The 23,944-nt window shown below is 47.5% G+C and overlaps 10 protein-coding genes across 10 annotated transcripts; 5 read left to right on the top strand and 5 right to left on the bottom strand.

Moving 5' to 3' along the window:
* Positions 1–758: 758 nt before the first annotated feature.
* hxB (putative molybdenum cofactor sulfurase protein (HxB)) lies at positions 759–3,383 on the top strand (the record flags this gene model as incomplete). Its single annotated transcript, XM_040953444.2, has 3 exons — positions 759–861; positions 914–2,447; positions 2,498–3,383. 3 exons carry the CDS (start codon positions 759–761, stop codon positions 3,381–3,383), a joined length of 2,523 nt encoding a protein of 840 aa, XP_040816170.2.
* A 369-nt stretch (positions 3,384–3,752) lies between these two features.
* N7455_002492 (phytanoyl-CoA dioxygenase family protein) lies at positions 3,753–4,720 on the bottom strand (the record flags this gene model as incomplete). Its single annotated transcript, XM_040953421.2, has 3 exons — positions 3,753–3,859; positions 3,929–4,361; positions 4,433–4,720. 3 exons carry the CDS (start codon positions 4,718–4,720, stop codon positions 3,753–3,755), a joined length of 828 nt encoding a protein of 275 aa, XP_040816306.2.
* A 617-nt stretch (positions 4,721–5,337) lies between these two features.
* Positions 5,338–7,325, top strand: N7455_002491 (uncharacterized protein; the record flags this gene model as incomplete). Its single annotated transcript, XM_040953275.2, has 3 exons — positions 5,338–5,811; positions 5,869–6,028; positions 6,088–7,325. The coding sequence occupies 3 exons, from the start codon at positions 5,338–5,340 to the stop codon at positions 7,323–7,325; spliced, it is 1,872 nt and encodes a 623-aa protein (XP_040816191.2).
* Positions 7,326–7,328: 3 nt separating this feature from the next.
* On the bottom strand, positions 7,329–9,403 carry N7455_002490 (Zn(II)2Cys6 transcription factor; the record flags this gene model as incomplete). The annotated part of the gene is made up of 4 exons (XM_065604291.1): positions 7,329–8,353; positions 8,399–9,075; positions 9,123–9,232; positions 9,284–9,403. 4 exons carry the CDS (start codon positions 9,401–9,403, stop codon positions 7,329–7,331), a joined length of 1,932 nt encoding a protein of 643 aa, XP_065462782.1.
* Positions 9,404–9,975: 572 nt separating this feature from the next.
* Positions 9,976–11,638, top strand: N7455_002489 (uncharacterized protein; the record flags this gene model as incomplete). The annotated part of the gene is made up of 5 exons (XM_040953349.2): positions 9,976–10,066; positions 10,116–10,400; positions 10,457–10,729; positions 10,779–10,905; positions 10,957–11,638. The coding sequence occupies 5 exons, from the start codon at positions 9,976–9,978 to the stop codon at positions 11,636–11,638; spliced, it is 1,458 nt and encodes a 485-aa protein (XP_040816128.2).
* A 474-nt stretch (positions 11,639–12,112) lies between these two features.
* N7455_002488 (uncharacterized protein) lies at positions 12,113–13,358 on the bottom strand (the record flags this gene model as incomplete). The annotated part of the gene is made up of 5 exons (XM_040953441.2): positions 12,113–12,414; positions 12,465–12,564; positions 12,618–12,790; positions 12,845–13,025; positions 13,092–13,358. The coding sequence occupies 5 exons, from the start codon at positions 13,356–13,358 to the stop codon at positions 12,113–12,115; spliced, it is 1,023 nt and encodes a 340-aa protein (XP_040816259.2).
* Positions 13,359–13,865: 507 nt separating this feature from the next.
* Positions 13,866–14,126, top strand: N7455_002487 (uncharacterized protein; the record flags this gene model as incomplete). Its single annotated transcript, XM_065604290.1, has 1 exon — positions 13,866–14,126. One exon carries the CDS (start codon positions 13,866–13,868, stop codon positions 14,124–14,126), a length of 261 nt encoding a protein of 86 aa, XP_065462781.1.
* A 407-nt stretch (positions 14,127–14,533) lies between these two features.
* N7455_002486 (CBS domain-containing protein) lies at positions 14,534–16,601 on the top strand. Its single transcript, XM_040953192.2, has 5 exons — positions 14,534–14,983; positions 15,049–15,521; positions 15,580–15,697; positions 15,747–15,925; positions 15,980–16,601. Exons 1-5 carry the CDS (start codon positions 14,612–14,614, stop codon positions 16,464–16,466), a joined length of 1,629 nt encoding a protein of 542 aa, XP_040816156.2. The 5' UTR covers positions 14,534–14,611; the 3' UTR covers positions 16,467–16,601.
* A 1,047-nt stretch (positions 16,602–17,648) lies between these two features.
* N7455_002485 (uncharacterized protein) lies at positions 17,649–17,900 on the bottom strand (the record flags this gene model as incomplete). The annotated part of the gene is made up of 1 exon (XM_065604289.1): positions 17,649–17,900. One exon carries the CDS (start codon positions 17,898–17,900, stop codon positions 17,649–17,651), a length of 252 nt encoding a protein of 83 aa, XP_065462780.1.
* Positions 17,901–20,415: 2,515 nt separating this feature from the next.
* On the bottom strand, positions 20,416–21,886 carry N7455_002484 (uncharacterized protein). Its single transcript, XM_040953252.2, has 2 exons — positions 21,779–21,886; positions 20,416–21,713 (listed from the first exon to the last, which is right to left on the bottom strand). Exons 1-2 carry the CDS (start codon positions 21,844–21,846, stop codon positions 20,447–20,449), a joined length of 1,335 nt encoding a protein of 444 aa, XP_040816265.2. The 5' UTR covers positions 21,847–21,886; the 3' UTR covers positions 20,416–20,446.
* Between the last annotated feature and the right edge of the window lie 2,058 nt (positions 21,887–23,944).

The following is a 23,944-nucleotide window of genomic DNA, read 5'->3' as shown; positions in this document are numbered from 1 at the left end:
GATCAATGTGATTGTGTACTAGCATGTGGGGGTTTCAATCATTAGTTTCAATAGTACTCATGAATCTGTCGGCTGATGCAAACATGTCTCCCCGATGGGGCTTTCCGTGACCGTAAAAGGTATAGTAACTCTGATATTATGCATGGAGTGCATGAGCGTCACGATGCAGTGGGGTCCAGGGCTGACGGATGTAGATCGTCGTGTATATAGTGCCGAATAGTGCGTGTGGTAGGATGAGAACAATCAACAGGAGCGGTGAAGCTCTATCAAAACAGCTATTGCCACGCCCGATACATCACAGGCCACATATGAGGGGAATCCTATCTCGAGACATTCCTTGTCCCTTCACAGCACACCTCGAAAAGCTGAAAACAACCTATAAAGGCCATTTACCTGAATTTGGGAATGTGCTTTTTCCCTAAACCTCCGATAGCCTATCCTTTTGCAGTGGACTGGAAATCAGACCCGGGCTAGTTGATTTGTTAGTATCGGTGACCTCCGATGAGAATATAGCTGTCTGCTATCTTATATGTGGTGAGGCTCCCCCCTCTTTCTTCAACTCCATTTGATATTGCACAGTCGCACATCTATACTGTCTCTTTGTGGATCTCTTGGGTATTCATTATGTGCTGATTGTGCTGCTAGGCATATATACCGAAAGTTCCACCTTCTTTCAGCATTTGCCACCTTGATTTCAAACAACGTACAACATATGCAACGAACCCTGGAGTGCGTCTATTTAAATTTGGACTTCAACAATGGTGGAATCAACCTTTCAGGGGTCAGTTCATCCCAAGTATAGTCAAGGTTACTCCGCCGACGTGGACATAATCCGAGACCAAGAGTACCCTCTACTAAATGGTACAAATGCCCATCTACTACACTCAACTCATGCTGACAACTACTCTATTAGGAACAACATACTTGGATTATGCGGGGACAACACCCTATGCCAAGTCCATGATCGAGTCTTTCTCGCGTGATCTTACATCTAATCTGTTCGGGAACCCCCATTCGATGTCTGTATCATCACAGCTTTCTACACAAAGAACCGAAGATGTTCGAGTCCGCATATTGCGATTCTTTAATGCGGACCCGGATGAGTTTGACCTTGTCTTTGTGGCAAACGCAACCGCCGGAATTAAGCTAGTCGCAGACTCACTCCGGGACTCCGACCATCGAGGATTTTGGTATGGCTACCACATTGATGCTCATACCAGTATCGTCGGGGTACGAGAGCTAGCCGAGATGGGCTACCAGTGTTTTCAAAATGACGATGAGATGGAGGCTGAGATTACAAAGTTGGCTGGCAACCAGTCGAAGGCACCTAGACTACTTGCATACCCAGCCCAATCCAACATGAACGGCCGACGTCTGCCTATGCGATGGTGCGAACAGGTCCGATCCGCAACAAACGAAAGTGGAGGAAACGTATACACCTTGCTTGACGCTGCGTCACTGGTATCAACCGCTCCACTTGATCTAGGCCCGTCCTCATCTGCCCCAGACTTCACTGTCCTTAGCTTCTACAAAATCTTTGGATTTCCCGATTTGGGTGCTTTGATTGTCCGAAAAAGCGCTGCACGGGTTTTTGAGCGACGGAAGTATTTTGGCGGAGGCACCGTCGACATGGTCCTAGCCACTGGGGTGCAATGGCATGCGAAAAAGGAAACCTCGATCCATGAGCGGCTAGAGGACGGCACCCTCCCGTTCCATAGTATCATAGCTCTGGATACGGCCTTGGACACACACAAGCGCTTGTTTGGTTCCATGGCAAACATTTCGGCACATACTTCGTTCCTCGCAAAGCAAGTCTATGAAAAGCTTTCTTCATTGGCACATTTCAATGAGAGAAAAGTCTGTCAGATTTATCAGTCGCACACCTCGTCATACGGCAATTCACACGCTCAAGGTCCGATTATTGCGTTCAATCTTTGCAATAGTCGTGGTGAATGGGTTCCCAAAACCGAGGTGGAAAAACTGGCTACGGTGCAAAATATGCAGATACGCACTGGGTCCGTTTGCAATCCAGGAGGAACTGCCTCGTCACTTGGGTGGACTGGACCTGAGCTTCGCCGGCATTACTCTGCTGGATTGCGCTGTGGTGATAACCATGATGTTCTGGGAGGGCGACCAACAGGAATTCTGCGTGTCAGTATTGGTGCCACGACAAATATGAAGGATATCGACTCTTTGATAAACTTCATAGAGGAGTTTTACGTGGAGAAGTGTCCACCTATAGTCGCTCTGGATCCTCTGACAGAAGACAATGAGGTCGTTGCCCCCCATTTCTATGTTGAAAGCTTAGCAGTCTTCCCAATCAAGAGTTGCGGTGCTTTCAAGATTCCCGAGGGAAAGCGCTGGGAAGTGAAGAAAGAGGGACTGGCCTGGGACAGAGAGTGGTGTTTGGTTCATCAAGGGACTGGTGCAGCCCTGAATCAGAAAAGGTACGTTGTGCTCAAACAAAGTATCCGAATTCCTAAATTAACGCTAGTAGATACCCTCGTATGTGCCTGATACGACCCTCCATTGAGATTGAAAAAGGAGTTCTCCGCATTACTTGTGGTGCAATCGCCGCACCAGACCAGGTCAGCCTTGAGATTTCACTTGGCTGGGAGGACACAAGTCTTATCTCCACATCCTTCTGCCCGAGCTCGACCAAAAAGCCTACAACGGTCTGCGGTGACCCAATTTCTCTCCATGCCTACACGTCCCCGGTGGTCTCAGCATTCTTCTCAGACTTCCTGGGGGTGCCATGTACCCTCGCACGATTCCCTACGCAGACCGCCAGCCGGTACTCACGGATGCAACGGATGCCAAATACATGGAAAAACCGCTTCCGCAAACTGATCATGCCAGGCTCATTCCCACCCGACTTCCCTCCCCCGGCGCGTGAGAGTGGCCAGACACAAATCACGTTATCCAACGAATCGCCAATTCTCATTGTCTCGCGTTCGTCTGTCAACCGACTGAATGAGACCATCAAAGCAAACACGAAGTATGGCAGTAGTAAGACTGTTGCTGCAGACGTCTTCCGGGGTAACATTGTCGTTGCTGAACGACTTGCCCACCGTGGCGATGTGGAACAACCATATGCGGAAGACCGGTGGTCATCCCTTCGAATTGGACCAGATCAGCTTCGGTTCGATGCTCTCGAGGCATGCCAGCGATGTCAAATGGTTTGTATAGACCAGTTTACCGGTGTCCGACGCGCTGAACCGTTTTCAACGCTTGCTAAGACGCGAAATATCGACGGGAAGGTCAAATTTGGCAAATATTCCGCACTTTCTCCGGAGGAACTAGAGGGCTTTGACTCGGAACTACCTGATCGCAGGAAATTGATGATAGGAGATGTGGTTGTGCCCTCATATCAGGATGATTGAGTATTTAAATGTTCTCTTTTTGGTGTTATGGGTGGACTTGAGTGTTTGATAGTGCCATTATATACATACTGTGTACCTTGTGTGCAGCTGTACTTACCAAATACATGTTTGTGATTTGTTTATTATAGTTTGATAAAGAACATTCAAAGCACTGCTCTAGAATCTTGAGGGTCTTTTAGCTACGAATACGGTTGAATGTTTCCGTTTTCGTCTGCTGGTATGAAATAGATTCTTCGCCTAGCATTCTCAAGAGGTTCATCAAATATATAGAAAGACTTGGCTTCAACTCGCTTTCGGTATGGTATTCAAAAGCTGCCCAATAAATTCTGAAATTGATAAACGCGAAAGTGATATACATGCTAGTACCGACTAAGCAACATCAACGGCTGCAGCAACATTTTCCTGGGCTTTGGTAAAAGGCGCCGCAAAGCCATAGGTCTGGTAGCCTTTAGAGTAATCCTTGCCGTCCTCACGCTCTAGGAGATATATATCAGCAACCCGTTCCTCATTCATCTGAAAATCTAAACGTTCAAAGAATAACTCACCGTGCTCAGGCGGGAACATCTCCATCCGATGCTTGTAATATTGCTCCCTAAGATCCTCCCCGTCACTCCTCGAGTGAAAGGTAGCATAAAGACTCGACCGACTCTTATCAGTCTTGTTCTCAGCCGAGCGATGGGCGAGATGTGACCCAAAGATCAGCATATCACCCATTTCAAGTGGAACAGAAGTCCATTCGTGCGCGTTCTCCCATTCAGGCGTGATTCGGCCAGCTTCCGCAAATTCAACTTTCATCTTGTGTGACCCGCGCACAACCTCCAGACATCCGTTTTCGGGAGTTGCGGCGTCAATGGCTATGTTGGCGGTAACGTGTTCAATACGGCCGATGTGGTCGTAGGCTGGTGCATCGAGGTGCGCTTGGAAGCCGTTTCCCTGGGGCTGTTTGTAGTTGATCTTCTCTTTGAAGAGCAACATATCCTACAGTTAAGAGCCTGATGTTAATATGATATCCTAATAGAGTTTTGGTATTGGGGATTTAGGGAAGATACATCGCCTGAGACTGCCTTCAGAATCCCGGCCAGCTGCTCGCCACAGACCAGTGACTTGAACTTGGGGTGGTATTCAATGAACCTTTCCGTGCGCATCAGTTGGCGTTCACCGTTGATGTTGATTTCGTCGTAGGGCATCCATTTTCCTTTGACACGAGGCCAGGCTTGGACTTCTTGCGTCCATTGCTTGAGTTCTGTGGGGTCAACGAGTTTATGCTCGTCGGCGCGTAGGAGGAGGTAACCATTTTCATGGTAAGAAGCTACTTGTTCAGGCGTGAGAGGTGACATCTTGGAGTAACTTGATCGAAACGATAGAGGCAAGCAGATAATGAGATGATTTAATTGTGGAATAACCCGATCGAAGGGAAAGAGTAGTAACCAGCAAGCTTTTAATAGTTTCGAAATGCGTCAACTTCTGGCTTCTTCCAAAGTTACTGCGGGGCCATTCCGATGACTCGGCCTTCGATTCCCCCATGAGTTGGTCCTCATCGTATTTCTCAATAATAATTTGGGGGATTAAGTGAAGGTGTTCGTCCCGAAGCCAGACAGAGACCCTTGGGATGCAGCACAGACCAACGGGCTTCGTGCCGAGATCACTCTCATTCTTGGAGAATATCAAAGATTATACATAGAAACGTCGATTTTTGCATTTTAAGCGGTTTATATTCTAGGTACACAAATGAGGAGGAAATATCTAGAAAAAGGACATCTAAAAAGGGTTTGAAAATGACACCAAAAACAAGTTAGGCCGCCCAACTACTCTTGTGAATTATTAGGGCAAGTTAGATCATCAACACGTGGACGGACTTCGTGCCTTGTAATCCTTTTAATATATCAAGACACTACATGAGGGGTTTATTTAAGGCTCAATCCATCTCTTACGAAATCAAAAAATATCCATCAAAATGAACATGAAGATGACAATCTCCCAGACTGAGCAACCTCTCGCCTCAGTCGAGGAACATACTCGAGCAACCATTAAAACATTGTTCCAATTTCTCCACGCACAGGGCCAGGGTGACTATCTCGGCGAGCAAGTAACTCAGCTAGAACACTCGCTACAGTGTGCATATCTTGCCACACAGTCCCCCAGACATGGAAATGACCCCGAGGTCATCCTGGCTGCGCTTTTGCACGATGTCGGACGGTTCATTCCCGCGGCCGAGAAGATGGGCAAAATGATCACCCCCGACGGCAAGTATATTGGAAGACAAAGCCACGAGGCTCTGGGAGAGTCTTATCTGCGCCAGATTGGGTTCAGTGAGAAAGTGTGCGCGCTAGTTGGTGCGCATGTAATGGCTAAGCGCTATTTGGTCGCAACGGATCAAGGCTATTATGACGCATTGAGTGAGACAAGTAAGCGGACATTGAAGTTCCAGGTAGGTCATCTTTCCATTTTATATTGTCAATATTCGAAGTATATTAACGACGATTAGGGTGGCGGATACGACACTGAACAGGTCCAGGAGGCCCAACAGGATCCCCTGCTTGAGGCAAAGCTTTCTGTCAGACGATGGGATGATCTTGCGAAAAAGCCGAATTTCAAAGTCCCTCCTCTGGAAGCCTATGAGGAAATTGCCTATCAATGTCTTATTGGTGAGTATCTGATCGCGACCTTCTATCAACCCAATATAGATACTAAAACATCGACCTAGACTCCCGGTCAAAATTTACCCTACATTCGAAAGAATATCGCCTGCCAATACAGCCCACAGTCGTAATTTGTGTTGATGGCTTCGACCCGGAATACTTAAAGTCTGGTATGGAGAGAGGCCTTCTCCCAACTTTCAAGAAATTCCTTGACAATGGATTCCATACCATTTCTAAGAGTTGCATGCCCTCATTCACCAATCCGAACAACGTGTCTATCATTACAGGCGTACCACCATCAGTCCATGGAATTGCCGGAAACTTCTTCTTGGACCGAAAGACAGGCGAGACCAAGATGATCACCGACGACTCCCTGCTTCGTGGGTCAACAATACTGGAACAGATGTTTCGACGAGGTGTACGAGTGTCAGCCATCACCGCCAAGGACAAATTGCGCAAAATCCTTGCCCATGGCTTAAAGGGAGCTGTTTGCTTTTCTTCGGAAAAGGCAGCGGATTGCACTCTGGACGAGAACGGGATTTCCGATGTGGAACAGTGGCTCGGTCAGCCCGCGCCTAGCCAATATTCGGGTGATTTGTCTCTGTTTGTGCTTGACGCGGGCATTAAATTGCTCCAGGAGAAGAGATCGGACTTTTTGTATTTGACATTGTCCGATTACATCCAGCACAAGTATGAACCTGGCAGCAATGAGGCTGACAATTTCATGGGGGCAATTGACGAGCGTTTGCAGAGGCTTGCAGCTCTAGCTCCTGTTATCGGGATAACTGGTGACCATGGTATGAGCCAGAAGTCGAATGAGCTGGGGGAGCCCAACGTTCTCTTCCTAGAGGAAGTTCTGAATGTCAAGTTTGGGCCAAATGCCTCCAGGGTAATCTGCCCCATCACGGATCCGTTCGTCCGACACCATGGCGCACTCGGTTCCTTTGTGCGCGTTTATCTCAAAGACAGCACGCAACTTGGTTCGGTACTTTCATTCTGCGAGTCACTCCCAGATGTCGAAGTTGCTCTTAGCGGCCAAGATGCCGCCCAAAGATATGAGATGCCTTTGGATCGAGAGGGTGATATTGTGGTTATTTCCAAATCACATGCCGTCATTGGTAGCTGCAGAGCAGATCATGACCTTTCAAAATTGAAGGACCATCCGTTACGGTCGCATGGAGGCCTAAGCGAGCAAGATGTCCCATTGATTATGTCAAAACCGGTGAACAATGAGAGCAGGGCTGAGGCTAAAGACTGGAGAAACTATGACGTGCTTGATCTTGTGCTCAACTGGTCGATCTGATATTTATCTCGATGCCTCTGGGCAAAGAGGGGGTACCATTGATGTATTATAATGTAGCCACCAGTCGTCAATATCAGGAAAGTTACTTTGAAAATCAAAACTTGCCATGTTTTCCATCCAAGTTGCATCAAAGACTGGGGGCTGTTCCTGGGCAGGAGAAGGACGATACATTGTTTCGTGGACAGCTTGAGTGGACATCTGGCATCTACTCAACAGCCGTTCCAAGCCTTCGCTAATGACCACAAGGAGATGGTGCTTGTGCATAGCTTGGGTGATATGCCGAAGGGCAGCCACAGTGTCAGTTACTAGAGAAATGATCTTGCCCGTGTCAATTCTGATCATGAATGCATACTTCGTGGCAACTTTGAGAAGAAAAACAACGGCGAAGGCGAGCATAGTATCGAAATATAAAGGAAGCCCATTCATGAACGAGCGGAATTCGGCATCACAGACAATCATCCGAAGGATTGACATGGCTGACAATACGCCGGCATTTGCGATCTCTTCCAATTCAGAAGACATGTACTGAGGTGAACTCTCTGATGCTGGTACACCACGAAAGGCGTGCGAGCAAAGGTATAGCTTTGCAAAATGGAAGTGAAAACCAACACCCTTTTGTGGATAATTTCCGACATTCTGATTCTCTTTGAAGCTTTCGCTCCAATCTGCAAACCATGTATCCAAAGAAATGGAGTATCGGCGCAGTTGAGGCATTGTCTGAGGCGCAACGGGGGTATCAACGTCAACCCCAAAGGTGTCAAAGACACGACCCAGAATTGACCATTCTTTGACTTGGCTGATTAATCTAGCATCATCTTCTGTAGCATGTTCGGTTTCTAGTATTCGACTAGCCGACTCGATTATAAATCCTTCCCTCGACATCGGAGGTCGACCATAGGCGATGGAAAAGTGGTGATCGCATACATAAACGAGATAGTATAGTCTAGCTTGGCGATAGCCATCGCGGTCTCCTTTGAGGGCCTTGTAGATACCACTATGAAGATTAATGTCCGATGCAATGCGGACAGCTAGTTCTGTTAGCTTTGTTTCACTAGAAGATTGCAGCCACATACCATTTCCGATCAAGGGCCAAGAAATTTCATGCAACCAAAATGCACCAACACACAGGCCACGGATGTCATCCTCGTTCACATGTCTTGAGAAAGTTTGAGCCGCAACAAGATTCTTGTATTCGCCATAGCAGGCTTCAAAGAGATGACCGAGAGATTGAGAATGCAAAGCAGCTACCGTGCAAATCGCCGTCGTTAACAGTGGCGATGCGATTCGAACCGAGTCCAAACTAATATGGTCGCCAAGAATGCGATAGAGGAAATGATCAAGTCTGAGATGATATGTTTCGAATAATGCAATGGCTTGACGTAACGAGATGAGTCCCGTGGATATCAAATCTGGACGACGGGCAGTTGATAAATTGTTTGGTAGACCTGCCTTCCCACTTTCTGAGACGCAAGAGGCCGGGATGGAAGCTGGGCCGCCCCGGGGATCCATTATCACTTCCCATGTCTGTGGTGGCTCATGGTTCTCTTTTGGCTGAGATGATTGACTTGAGGTAGAGATTGCCCCCGTGATGACTTCTTCATTAACAGCTTCAGCCGGCGGACTCGAAGAATCATCTTGTATTGCAGGAGCAGCTTGCAAAGCTTGCAATTCGGGCATGTCAACTTTGGCAGCAATCTTTGCAACAGCCTCTTCTAGCCGCCGCATCTTTTGCACCACTGCACCTTTCCATCTAGATCCCATTAGGACATGCTAGTGTAAGATATTCGTCGTACTTACGTGACATCGTCTTCCAGTAATGTCTGCAAGCTTCGGTTCACGCTGCAAGGGAGACCTCTTTTCTTGCACCGCGAGCATGGCATCTGACCCTCCCGCATATGGCATTTGACCTTCCCCGCATGTCAGTTACTTACTTCATTATTTCCGGCAATAGAACTAACCTTTTGCTTTCGACATGCTACACAAGCAGTAATCTTGCGAGTAATATCGGGTGGCTTCCGATCACCGAATGATTCTCGCAAAGCACTTACAGCCGGCGGAGAGGCTAATTCGATGTCCATATTGTGTGTTCAAATGAGGTTGCAATGTAGAGTGATCGGAATGTTCGAAATTTGCAGTGTTTGCATCTTTCATTAATCGCAAATCAACTCAGATCAACACCAACCAGAATCAATACAATGAGCATGACCTTTCACATCTGAATAATGTTGCGGACTTCGCACCGAAGATATATTTTATGGGCAACACGTAACACTTGGCGGGATAAAGCCGGGCTCCACGTGGGGGTGGTGCGAGCTCCTGACTGGCCTCTCCACATGGCCCGTTTCAGCGGTGCATCCCCCCGTGGCAGCTTGAGCGTTGCTCATTGCATCTTTGGTTCTTCGTGAGGAAGCTCATGTCCGACATAAATGTATATCACAGAAAGGCCGACGGTAGTTCTCCCCGAGATACTAATGTCTGTGGTAGTTACGCCTCCTAGTATACGCAATGTTAAAGAGTATATAATATCACTGTTCGGCAAAAAACTAACAATGTATATCTGCTGGTGTTCAACTCAAGACTAGGATCGCATTCTGTTCGCTTTCGATCACTTCTATTCTTGTTGACCTCAAGGATCTTCTGATTCGCTCCAATGGCATCTCTGGGAGCCAAACTGAGATTTGTGGTCACTGCGGGCGTTGGATTCTTCGCAGATGGCTATCTCAACTTGACAATTGGACTTGGTGAGTAGCTTCAATCAATTCGATGAGGTCGAAGACTAATATTGAACAGTGGTACCCATTCTGGGTTACCTATACTTCCAAGATGGCAAGGTACCGACAGTCGACAGCGACATCATGAAAGGCGGCCTGAGCCTGGGCATGGTAGTTGGCCAGCTTCTTTTTGGGGTTCTGAGCGATGTCTGGGGTCGCCATACTATTTATGGCAAAGAACTTCTCCTTACTATATTTGGAACCCTGATGGTAGTCTTGTTGCCTTGGAATCGGATGTCGGCCCAGTCTGTGACGGCATGGATTTCAATATTCCGTGTTGTGACCGGAGTAGGAATTGGGGCTGGTAAGTCCATGCTCCTTTGGTATGAAGGTGTATAACGGGTCTAACATTTAAGGAAGACTATCCATTATCTTCATCTTTATCGGCGGAAAAGTCACCATTTGGCTCCCGTGCTATCCAAGTGTTGACTGTTTTCTCGAATATCGGCCTTGGTAATATTGCGGCCAGCATCGTGTTTCTGATCTTGCTCAAGGCATTCGAGGGGTCGATAGCCGATAACCTGAGCCATCTGGAATGGGTCTGGCGTCTGCTATTGGGCATTGGAATTGTGCCTGCGATTTTCACTCTTTATGCACGGTTAACGATCACGGAGACACAGCCCTACAAGCAATGTGAGAGTGCCCGCAGTTTTGTATTTTGGAGATAGCTAATGCTGTTTAGATGTCTGCGATGATACTGCTGGGCAGAAACGCACATTCAATAAGCAGTGGGAAGACTTTTGCGAGTACTTCAGTCACTGGAAACATGCCAAAGTGTTGTTCGCAACCGCAGCCTCTTGGTTCTTGTTGTAAGTTGATGGCCCTCAAAAGAAAAATCACCCCCAAACTAATACACATAGCGATATCGCATATTATGGCATCAATCTCAACCAAAGCATTATACTGGCAAGAATCGGTTATGCCCATGGAGCAACACCATGGAAGACACTGTACAACACTGCTGTGGGTAATATAATCATACAGGCAGCAGGGTATCTCCCTGGATTCTACGTCGGCATCTTCCTTCCTGATCGCATCGGTCGTGTACGCCAACAATTCTGGACCTCTATCATGGTGTGCATCCTTTATGCCATATGGGCCGGAATCAGTACACAAAGCGCACACACCCCGACAGCTGGCTTGATGGTTATCTTTGCCCTCTCGCAGTTTTTGCTGACTGTTGGTCCTAATTGCACAACGTTCTTGATCCCCGCAGAGGTGTTCCCAACGCGTGTTCGAGGCACAGCACACGGAATATCTGCTGCTGCTGGAAAATGCGGCGCCATTATAACTGCGTTTGCTTTCGGCTCTGTTGAAGACGCAATCGGCTTGGAGGGTGTTCTTGGATTGTTCTCGGGGATCATGCTGCTCACTGCTCTTGTAACCTTGCTGATACCCGAGACCAAGAACCAAACCCTTGAGGGTATTGAAAAAGATGAGCTCTATAGAGCAAACGAAGTTGTTGCCGAGCTTCCAAACTCTAACGTTGAAGCAGGGGGCAGGGAGCTATACGTGGCAAAGACCAGCTTTGATGACAATTAAGCTGAAAGATTATCGACATAGGCAGATTAAGAAACTGTGGTCTTAGGTCAATGATAATAAAGGAATTAATCAGTTCAACTGGGTATTATTGTTTGTACTCTTCATCCTATTTCATAGGTTATGACTGCTTATCTTGAAAAGATATCTAAAAAGAGACCGTAGTAGAATCGTAATTATAACGTCTATAATATCCTTATAAAAGAACTCTATATTTATATTACACGTTATGTCGTTGAATATGTACTGTTTTGAAGGTTAACCACCGAGGCCCTTTTTCTTACCCATTACTCAATTATCGGCCTCTATTTGAGATTATCATGGTACATTCATTATCTTTTATACCAGAAGCTTCAGTTACCGTGTTCCTAGGAAGTTTATACTTGGGCGTAGAATATCTTTGCTATCTGGATTGTGATGGTGACCTTTTCACTGCAAAGAAATACATTCGTCACACGCATTGGATGCCATAGGCTACTATGCACCAGAGATACCTTCGGCGATGCTTTCCTCCAAACTGACCCAGCCCGACCGATTGAAGTAGCTCTTAAGAAGCTGCTTTGCCCGTCTAGAAGGCACGGCATCACTCAGGTCCCGAGCTTCATTTTCAGGCTCGGGGGGAATCAGTAGATTATCCATACGAAGCTTTCGTAGGATTTTGATGACATCCGTCCAGTTATGGGTGTCCGCGAATGCAAAAATTCGCTCGGAATTTACCGATGGCGAGAGAAGAGCAATAATGTGTAGTCTCGCAGCGTCCGTAACATCAACATACCACTCTATAAATGCTATTAGTATTTTCCGCTGCTCAGATTCGCCTTCTACTTACGTGGAGGAAGGAACCCAAGTGCTGCCGCATCTCCTTTAAGGATATTCCCGATCAACGACTGTGTTGAACCGCGTATTTCGGGAGCAAGGATCTTGCCAAACTGCGAATTTTTCATCAGTAGAGTTCCCATAATACGATTAAGAAGAGACGCACAGTGATGGCTGGTAAAACCGTATTTAGAACAAATGGGGGATCATTTTCTTTGACCCATTTAAATGCCGCCCGCTCGCTTTCTGTTTTAGAGGCCCCGTATACAATGTATCCCTTACCCTGACGAGGAATGCTTTCATCCCAAGCCACTTGTATAGCGGCATCATTCCATGTGTCTAAAACTTGGTTAGAGCCCGAGTTCTAAAGGGTCATAAATAGCGCCTACGCACCTGTAGTGAGCACAATCCCTTTTTCATTGGGCTTCGGCAGGTATGCAGCGGTTGAAGATGAGGTCAGAACAAACCGCTTAACTGTAGCTTGTTGCGAAGCTGCTTTCAGAAGGTTCACTGTCGCTTTTATGGCATGCGGAATGGTTATATTCGGGTCAGGGTTCATCGATAGATCAGCTGCCTGTGAGATGTCAGGTAAATGTTCTCTTTTTCTTTTTCTTTGCTTGTTCGTATAAATAGCACGCACGACATGGACGACTCCTGTAATCCCTTTGACTGCTCCCTCCCATTGAGCTCCACTGGTGAGGTCCGAGACAATGCAAGTTTCGAACTTGCCTTTGCCGTATTTTTTGTCGAAGAGCTCATTTAACCAGGGCTTAGGCTCCCGAATACTACCGCGAACCAAGTAGCCCAGGCTCAATAGTTGATCGACCACATGAGAACCAATGAAGCCGTTAGCTCCAGTCACGAGGATTTTAGACCCTCGAGGGATTGTGTCCTTAACATCCGACATGATGTCCAACAATTAAAGTGGATCGGATACCAAAGTAAAACGAGGTATAAGCTTGAAGATCCGGTAGAGGACAAGTCGCTAAATTGGAGGGCCATCAAATATGTCAGTCGCAGTGTCAAGTTATGTAAATGTCCTCCCCACATACCTTAGATTAATAATAGTTGCAAACGAAATAAGTGGAGTCAGCTGCTGTAGACTGCTCTTAATCATCACGGGTGGTAAATTAAGCCCGAAGCACGCACTGCATTCATCCACAAGTACGGTCTATCTATACCGCTAGTCCGATCAAGCCACCGAAGACGTTGGGGTTCTGACTGAAGAGGTTCCCCCTAGCGCCGACTCTGGGTCAAACCAATCAGCCGATCCGAAATCAAGGGGTACGGATTACCATCACCAGAGTCATCGGCCTTCCTGGCTATTTTTTAATCCCGAGCTATGGTTTATTAACAACAATTTTTACCCCTTAATCACACACAGCGGACAACACCTCAGTCAGTTGCAAGCACAATGACCCCGCTGGAGCTTGGCCGGGTGGATTCTCAAACCTACGGCGAAAGTGCTGAATTCCTAGAGAGAAGAACGAGAACAATAAAGCGCAGCAAGTCGAGTATAAGCCCAGGTATTCCCAAGTTTGAGAATAAGGGGAAGTTACCATGGGGTCTCAGCGATAATCAGGCGCGGTCGTCTCGCATTCTTACATCAACGGCAAAGCGACGGCATAGAGTGTTAGATGATCTACTAAGCTTTATTGCCCTATTGAAGTTTTGATACTAAAAAGAATTCACTTTATTAAAGGATCTGTGTGGTTATATCTTGACATAAATTTCCAATCGAGTTTTCACAATTGAGTAGTAAAATGTTATGGGTGCATAGAATCTACCGGGAAAAAACGAGTCAGTCACTCCATAGAACTCCGCCCCTTGCTTTATTTTGATTCGGGAAATATATGCTGGCAGTATTATTGCTTTAACCCTGGAATAACTTTCAAGAACCAGGCAGAGAGAAAACATCGAAGAGGTGTACTTTTGAAGTAACTACATATGTATGTATACTACCAAAGGTATACTGGTAGACCATGACATTGTTATTAGTCTATTCTGATTGGTTCGATGATTTACCCCGCTTAAGGACCCACTTAATATGATCAACATCACCTGATGACCTCAGAAGGATCAAGTAACCTTGCTGCATTTCACATTTTCGCAATATATTGTTGACCCTTGTCTTTGGCTAGCCTCCCGAGAACCTTTGACATGGCGGACCGCTTCCACTCCCGCGAAGGGTCCGACACTTCCCTGAACAATCTACCCATTGCTTCTCCGCGATCCAGCACCGAATCCCGCTCTCCCTCTACACGAAACCAACTCCGCGTTTCAGCAAACCACCAGCACAGACAAAGCTTGAGTGAGTCGCTCCGCGGCCCACCCGGCTCCCCCCGCGCACGCCGGCAGCCTTCCCTTCCACAATCCGCCATCCAGAGCCTCATCGACAATCCCCCGCCACCGAAGACTAGCGACCCTGCCTTTGTTGGCCGTGATTGGAGAGAGATCTCAATCGGTGAGCTGGTCAGCCCGGATGACCTGAAGTTTGTTGAGCTCGATACGGGCATTGAAGAGGCGACGAACGTGAGTACATCATAAAGGCAACACCGACACTCCCTGTCCTTGGACTAACATGCTCCTCCAACTAGATCTTGATTGATTCAGGTGCGGCTGTGCTGTTGATCCGCGAGACCCCTGAAGCCACTTCTGCCGTCGCCACATTCGACTCTGCCGATCTCAACTCCTATCTCCTGCTGGCAGCGGGCCTGACACACCCCGACGAAGCACATCAAGCGTCATATGAAGAGCTAGCCAAGAAAGCTCACGACGGCGTGCCCATTCCACTGAGAGATGTCAAGAAGTTCGGTATGGAGAAGGAGCCGCTGATCAACCTGCCGACGTCGGCCAATGTTTTGACTGCAGTTGAGATCTTTGGTGGTGGTGTTCATCGGGTTGTGGTGGTCAATGAGTCAAACCCTCAAGAAGTGGTCGGAATCTTCAGCCAATTTCGGCTGGTCAAGTTCCTCTGGGAAAATGGCCGCAGCTTCCCGGTCATTGAAGAGCTCTACCCGAAGCCTCTGCGTGACCTGGTGATTGGATCTCAAGAAGTGATCTCCATCAAGTAAGTTGCTTTGGTGAATTCTTGAAGAGCAATCTAACCGTCATTTTATCATTTGCAGTGGTGATAAGCCCCTCTCTGATGCTCTTCATGTGATGAACAACGAGGGTATGTCCTCGATCGCGGTTGTTGATAACTACTTAAATGTGCTTGGGAATATCTCCACAGCGGATGTCAAGGTATGTGACGAGCCATCTTGACTGGCAAAATTTACTCACGATTTGGTAGCTTTTGACCCGATCATCTTCATTGCCACTTCTTCAAAACACCTGCACTCACTTCATCTCGGTCATTCTGTCCACACGGGGGTTGATTGAGGGTAAAGACTCATTCCCGGTTTTCCACGTCAATCCTGGATCGACACTCGCCCACACAGTCGCAAAGATCGTGGCAACTCGATCACATCGGTAACTACTACACACTTGAGATATAAGCAGAAGATGTACTGACTGCTGCTTTAGGCTCTGGGTGACCGATCCATTATCTCCAACCTCATCAGGACCTCCAACTCCATCGCAGTCTTCAGTACACATCCCTCTTTCCAACAGCATCAGCCCACCTACCGGATCATATACTGCAAATTCACCACCACCATCTCCTTCTGTACCTCTGGCACCTTCTGCACAGCCCTCTCAATCTCCCGCCCCTCACCTACCAACTCCTAACTTACCCTACACATACCCAGCCCCAGGTGTGCCGGTCGCAGTGCCGTCGCCCATCTCCCATTCTATTCCTTCCTCCGCCCTAGACGGAGCCCGACTGTCCGGGCGCCTAGCCGGAGTAGTCAGCTTGACTGACATTCTGAACTTGCATGCCCGAGCCAGCGGGCTGAACCCAGCTGACCCCGCGGAGTCTCGTAGCCGCCGCCGACGCAGTAGTTCGTCGAGCCAGAGTGTCCGCCGCAGCGGTGACATTGGCCGGGAGCTTTTCAGCCGTGGTGGCATGTAAAAGCATACACTGTGTTTTACACTTGGGCTCGATTGCAGAGTATGTTCTCAGTACACCTGTATTTTGGAAACCCGATATACACACTCGCTCTGTCCGGCATGATTGGGTCTGTGTTAGGCCCAATGCCAATCACCCCCCACTAGTTATGAGTATTTGTCACACTTCATCAGCCATACAGAACAGGAGGCAGGCGGAAGGACCTCCGGACTTGGCCAGCCTTTCATTATCGTCCTTAGCAGCGGATATGATTTCCATTGTGGATCAGCATTACCAAACAACTTCAATTGACTATCTCCATACGTACTCCCTCGCTTGCATCTTGCTAGACTCTGCGATTTTTCATGTCTGGATTTTGAGTCTACCTTACCAGATCAACCAGATCTATACATCCACACACCAAGCTAAGATCAACAATCATCGGACAATGCCGACGGAACTCACATCTCCATGTCTGGTCGGCAAACCCTCTATCGTAGCACGGACAAGATCCGAATACCCACCCGATTTTCAAGAATGGATCTCCACAGACAGAAACCCGCAGAATAGCACCCTAATCGCACATCATTCTGATCACCCGGAGAAGTATCTCCGGCATCCGTAAAGCAGTCCTATTGTGTCCCATCCACCACTGTCCAGCGGCGCGAACACTCCCAGACACGCAATGATATCCACTCCTGCGAATCGAACATCAGCGGACAAGACCGATACCAGATCAACGTGCTCTTGGCCCTAGTGCTCCGTTATTCCGTCATTTTGATGGTATTTTGCGTTGAATTGTGTTTCAGCATGACTCGGGGAGGGGGCGTTGATCGGCTGCCGGGCTCTGGGCTGTGTGGAGATCTGCCGTAAGCTGGTACATTCCCGGGATTTGGCTTCTTCCAGCCTCTCACTGGCCCGTCATAATTTAGCTAACCCTCCTATTTGCACGGTGGCATGTGTGGCACCACCGGATTGGGGAAATCCGTTGCGTTTTTATTTGAATTAGAAGGTATTACTTCCAAGGTTAGCTTGGTCGAGATACCAGAAATACGATCTGGAGATAATTTTCGATTATGTCACGAGTAGATTGATTTTACTTGACAAGCCAGCGATATCAAATATCTCCTAAATAAGACAATAACCCCTAGAATAAAACCAAAAAAAAAAAACGATTGTCTCTACTAAACCCAAAGAAATGATGACTTAGACGATGATCGTAAACTCTCTAAAAATCCGGGGAAGGTCCTCCGACTCCTCCCAGGTGGGCAACATCCCTCGTTCCCCACTTTGCCCATTCGGTCGGGTCTCGTCTGCAGCCACTTTTGCTCCACCAAAAACCGAGAGACCGGACTGGACGCTGATCATGGAGACACCCCTTGGGGAATTTCCGAGTGAATTGGGAGATGTGATTGGGTGATATTGCAGGGTTGTCTCAATCAAGAAGGACTCGGGCATCTGGTTTAGAGAGGGTGTTTGACCAGGTTCAAGTTCAAGTCATTTTGAAGCTGGTACGATTTACAACCATGGGAGAATATTGAGGTATCAGCTTGGTCGATTTGAGGTATCGACATAGTTTACTAGTCCTAGCCGAGTATATACGAAATAACCAATCGACCTCACGGCGAATGACATACGAAGATAGCGTAATCCGATTTAGACCGATCTGGACTCCATGGGCCTGATTGGCCTTAATAGGAGATGAGTGCCGAGTTAAACCACGTAAGCCCCAAGGCCAAAAAAAGACAAGGCAGTCCAGACAAAACTCACGAATCATGCCCCCTGGGGCTATCACGCCGGGGCCTCTACCCTCACCATCACTATCACCACCCATGGGCCTATCATCAACCTTGGAAGTCACTCTAGCACAATCTGACAGGGTACCCACTGGACCCTCAAGCCACAAAACCAGTGTTAACCCTGATAAGCCAAAAGAAAAAGAAAAAAAGAAAAAGAAAAAAGAATTCGCCACCAATCACCCCTCCCTAAGCGTGCACGGGGCCAGTGTTGCAATCCAATCCAACCAGAACCAGCTATATAAAACCCTAGTGTGAACCCACATCCAGGCAAGCATTCGTGGAGCTGGTGGGTGGATACTGGACCTGGCCCCGTTAGAGCTGCACGGGGATCCGCTCTCTACTCCACCAAGTGAGAAGAATTAGAGTTCTCTTATTTAAGACGGATTTTAATCCTGTAAGATTTACTGTATGCCGACAATAACCAGGCCTCAGCCGTTGGTACGCTGCCCTCGGACTTGTCTTTCGACCGTGGTAGAGATTTGAATGGATTCTATACTTTTCATGGGTCAGTGCGGGCGCTAGTCTCTTGATTGGCCAATTAAAGTCCGGGCTTGGCTTGCCAGCTGCAACCTTAACCCCGCAATCTGGGATTCTGCAGGTCACTCTCTTCTTTTTCCCCCTTCTGCTGGTTACTTTGGGGTTGCTGAATTTCTAGTTTGAGATTTGTATATAAAAATTACAGTCAAGTTACTCTAAATACTACTCGTAATAGCATTGGTAGGGCTTCGTAGGATATCAATGTATTACCTTTGATAAAACGAAGAGAGAAAAGAGTAAGTCGATCCTGCACGATCGCCGTTGACCCGTAATCCCGGGAACGCCTCACCGGTCCAAGCAGGGACAGGAAGACAGCCACCAATTCCGCAGGGCACGGGGCACATCATTTCCAACTTACTTTCCCTCAACACGAAATCTAAATCTACACGAAACTAAACTAAACTACCACTTACACCAGGCAACTCAATTTCCGAATTGTAAGTTAGCTAAGGAAGGTTATTCTCTCGCGTGGTCAGCACGAGTCGGAAACAATCCTGAGGTAACACACGAGACCGAGACTGAGATTACGAGATCACGGAAATTTCAAAGACCAAATAGAGAGGAAGCACAGTTCCCCTCCCCTGCAACCAAGATACAAAAGTACCTGTTTCCATATATCACGCAAGGCCTAGCCTGGGATCTACTGAAAGGTCCAGGGATATGACATAGCGTCGTGGTCACGACGTGACAAATTAAAGCGGGCCGTTCCACGGTTAAGGATGGTCTGATCGCTGGGATTGGATTGGGTACTTACATAGGTAGTCCATGAGGAACGACGTCGTGGGCTAGGAAATACCTCATAGCCCTACAAGTTTTGTCTTGTGTTTTTGTTTTATTGCGGGATAGACCTACGTGTGTAAGGCTGGAGACTTACTACCAAGGGTATATGTTGGTTGTGGAGTTGGGTTACTAGATGCGGGATTTTGAAGGGAGAAAGTGTGTAAATTACAATGGATAAGATTTGGTACTCGAAGGTAAAGATAATACATACAGTCCTGGTTAAGGGAAGAGAAAGGTAAAAAGTCATTACTACGCATGTAAATGTCTAGGTGGGGCGGGGACTGTACTGGGGGGAAGCTATAGCTCTAGCTACATATGTATGGATAGCTACAGCTCTACTGGCACGGCCCGATGGAGCATAGAGTCTGAGACTAGGTTTATCCCATAGAAGAAAATGACATGCCAATAATCGCGCAGTCTTTAGAAGAGAATGGTGGGGAAGGCTCCGGATTAGGATGCGGACTTGGCGAAGGTTGTAGGTTGTTTGCGGATTAATGCAACGTTAAAACTTGCAACGTTAAATCCAAGGTGAAATTTTGATATGGAGATTGAGAAAGAAAAGTGGAGAGAATTTTGTTTCTTCATGTCACCTGTACATACATCGAAGAAAAGTATAGTAATATTTAATGAAAAATAGAATGAAAAAAGAAGAGCAAAAGTTCATCCAATACATACAAACATTTCCAATCCTGACGCCTGTTCAGGATATTAAATGAGAAATAGATATGACAGACAAATAAGATATGATACAAGAGCAAATGTGTAAAGCCAACCCCGATATACACCCAAATCCAAAAAAAGAAACCAAGGGAAAAAAAATCAAGGACCACCTAGGTATATCAGGTATCATAGATCATAATAGGCATGATAAGATAGAGATAGATGAAGTTAACAAGAGACGCTGGTGAAATCATCAACAGCGAGAAGATCATCAAATCCAAAAGGCTGGTCACGATCGGAAAGCGGAACAGTCGGGTTACCCAAGTGGAAAGCAAACTGACTGAAATCCGTGAAATCAGGGTCCATACCCTCATGCGAGACCATAATACCATCACCGTCAACCTTCCCACCATGCGACATGGTAGCATGTGCGGTAACAGTCGTCGGTGACAGTGGGGTATTGGGAGTGGGACAGAAATCAGGTGTGGAGTGAGTGCCGGCTGAGAGGGCCTCGATCCTAGGAGAGCTAAGACTGGAGGGAGCCACCGGGGGGTGAGAAATGTGTGTACTCTGAGTAAGGAGGTGGAGGTTGTGGAAATTGTTCGATGGCTGGGACTGGCCGCGCGAGTGACCATGGGTAGGGCCATGGCCGGTGGGGCCAGACATGGATGCTGAGGGAATGTGTGGGGCCGGTGTGTGCTGCAGAGGCAATTCTGGTGCCGACGCCAGACGATCTCTGAACTGATGCATTTGGGTTGCGGTGTCGGGCATCTGAGCCTGCTGCATCATTTGCTGCTGCCACATTTGCACGGCGTGCGTGTCTGTGGGGGTTTGCACAGGCGTTGGGTTGTGCTGTTGCATCGGGGTCCATGAGGGTACTTGGGGGTTCCAGGTTGGCGCTGGGGTTTGTTGGTTCATGTAGGCTGGGATATGTCCAGATGGGGCCCCTGTTGAGGTAGAGAACATGTCGGAGTATGGTGTCTGGGAACCGTTCATGTAGGCCGTGTAGGGCTGGGCACTCGGGTCGTATGATGCCGTGGGCGATAGTACGTAGCCATCACCCGTTGCCATCGGGCTGGCCATGGAGCCTGGGCCCTGGGAGAAGGAAGAGCGGATGTTGGACAGATCCAAGCTCATTTTGCGGGCACCACCATTGACTCCATTGACTCCATTGACTGATGGGCGTGGAGTCATGTGGCTTGCTCGCCGGCTGTGGATGGAAGATGCATTGAATTGAGCGCGAGCTGCAAAGGCGGCTAGTAGATGGTTTTTAAATTGGTCTTCGATTTGCTCGTTTTGGCGTTGCAGCATAAGAATGCGTTTTTCTTGATACCGCTCATCGACCTCTTCATACATGGCTTCTTTCTCAACAATCTCCTTAGTGATGTGGAAAGCCTTGCCCGTGCGCTTCTTATGCAACATAGAAGCCCGGTTAGCAGATTCCAGGCGAGCGTCTAAGCTGCGATCCTTTCTCCGTGATGCAGCAATAAAGGCTCTAGGTGATTGTTAGTAATTTGCGTTTTTTTTTTCCCTGTATGGTAAATAATGTAGTTTACATACCTCTCTTGGTTCTCCTCCCGCGAACGGGGGATAGGTGTGATGTCCTGGTCCATATCTGACAGGGGCATGTTGTAGTAATAGACAATGTCGATTTATAGAAGAAAAGTATATGACCAAAGAAGAGGGGGAAAGGTAAGTTAAATACGAAAAAGGCTGAGGGGAAACCCAAGTGTCAAAAGTTAAGCCCAAGCTCAGGGCCAGAACCACGGAACTGAGCCGATCATAGTTTGGGCGATTGGAAAACTTACGGCTGCTCGGTCCATGGTAGCCCAGTCCCTCTCTTTCTACCTAGGTCGGCTAGTCCGCTCGAGAGCGCCACTAACCAAATACGAGTGCCGCGATATGGTGCCACTCATAATCTCTAGTCCGTACGGAGACTATTTCCTGCATCCTGCAAATAAACCTGCAGGATACCACATGTGTATCGTTATCAAGACATTAAAAATGATTTCAGATTAACTAGACTTCAAGGTCTAGGCCTTTTTCAGTTATTAAGTGGGGCGGCGTTACCCTATACTCCAGACAGATCCCGATAGATGTATTCCGATGGATGTTACTCTATCGAGAATCACTGCAGATCCTCTTCCTTAAACGTTAGACCGTCACGTTATTTTTTTTTTCTTCCTCTCTCTTCTGTGAGAAAGTGCCTTCGGTAGCACGCAGGAGTAGACCTCGCCAAACGCGGGTTTGGGTTGGGTTTTCAATTTCCTTACCCGCCCATGGGCAACCCACCGCGGGTTTTGGCCTTGATGAACCCGCCCATGGGTTCTTGGCGGGTACCCGCGGGTTGCCCAAAATACCCAAAAACATGCATAAATCGTGGATAAACTTGATTAGTCATCTGGTGTAATTTTGGTCATTTATTTCTGTCACGCTTTTGAGTGGATATTACACTGAAACAATCAACGCCATCGACCTGGAAATATATATTCTCTACATGTAGATCACTGCCCCCATCGCCCTGCTTTACACATCTGAAAGGATTACAGGCCACATTGATGATTTTATGTAAATTCATCAATTAAGAATCTTTCGAGTGAGCTCAAAAATATTATCTTTAGTTCGATCATTTAAAATCAGTGATTTGGACCTTCTCAGTGTCCTCCCAAAGTCGTATTCATCTCCGGGCGGGTTGGGTTGGGTTGGGTTGGGTTTTGGGTACCCGCGGGTTTTACGCGACTCAGGAATAGATAGATCCAAACGCACGACGCGACTGGAACAAAATCCACAATCAAGTACTCAAGATGAAAAAAATCCCCATCTTCCAATACCAGTGGCCTTTTACTTCAGTATGGCGTCTTCTTCCTCATCATCGCGATCAATACATCGGCCTTTCAGTCCACTGCTCTCCATTGAGCCGTCATCTGACGGCTTCTTGGATTCTGACATTCAATCCTCTGTAAGAAAATGGTCCCTTCCACTAGCCTCTGAGTGTTGCGGCGCTACCTACATGTATACTAAGATGGACCGCAGCCTTTGACAGGACCCCGCAAAACCTACGACATAACTACTCGAAGACCTCCAGCGACACTCCGACGTATGGGACCTCAGCACAGAAAGAAATGGATTGCGTACGAGTCGCATCTAGAGACAGAGTTTCTTGAATGGTGGAAGGAAACAGAGTACGGCCAAAAGCTGAACGGAGAAGGCCAATCCCAGATCAAATAGTCCACCGGATCGCGTCACGCTGATATGTGGAAACACTTTGACCAGGTAGCTGATATTGATTCTGGGCGTCCTCGAGTCATCTGCCAGGCTTATCTCACTGTGCTTGATCATCCACAGTATAAGGGGAATGGGACAAGCGCCATGAGTAGACACAAAAAGTCTAATACTTGTCGTAAAGGGAAGAAAAAGGGATTTAATCAGTCATTGATTTCGGATTCTTTGCAGAACCATTTCACGAGAGACTCACCCAGTGTCCACAGAGTGACAACATTTCAAATCGAGGAGCAGATATTGAAGACAATTACGTGTCTTCGTTTGCCTTTCCAGACGGTGGAGAACCCGGTATTTCAGAGGCTACTCAGCCTTTTATATTCTGGTCCCGGAGAATTGGAACTCCCGTCAGCGAAGACCCTGCGGAGACGGCTCCGGGATGCAGTCAATTGCCAGCAAGAGTTACAGTTACAAGATCTGCCTGAAGATGCCAAGGTTTCCCTCGCT

Source organism: Penicillium solitum (assembly GCF_028829755.1).
Source record: "Penicillium solitum strain IBT 25940 chromosome Unknown utg000001l_segment0_segment0, whole genome shotgun sequence".
Lineage (NCBI taxonomy): Eukaryota > Fungi > Ascomycota > Eurotiomycetes > Eurotiales > Aspergillaceae > Penicillium > Penicillium solitum.
Note: the sequence above shows the minus strand (reverse complement) of the source record. Positions and strands in the feature narration are given on the sequence as shown.

What these genes read in the sequence shown, in the direction of transcription:
- N7455_002484 (XM_040953252.2), bottom strand. Translation starts at nt 21,846, where the DNA reads ATGCCCCTGTCAGATATGGACCAGGACATCACACCTATCCCCCGTTCG. An exon ending in CGGGAGGAGAACCAAGAGAG is followed by an intron (nt 21,714 to 21,778) that starts GTATGTAAACTA and finishes ACAATCACCTAG; the next exon opens with AGCCTTTATTGCTGCATCAC.
- N7455_002486 (XM_040953192.2), top strand. Translation starts at nt 14,612, where the DNA reads ATGGCGGACCGCTTCCACTCCCGCGAAGGGTCCGACACTTCCCTGAAC. An exon ending in CAAGAAGTGATCTCCATCAA is followed by an intron (nt 15,522 to 15,579) that starts GTAAGTTGCTTT and finishes TATCATTTGCAG; the next exon opens with TGGTGATAAGCCCCTCTCTG. An exon ending in GTGGCAACTCGATCACATCG is followed by an intron (nt 15,926 to 15,979) that starts GTAACTACTACA and finishes CTGCTGCTTTAG; the next exon opens with GCTCTGGGTGACCGATCCAT.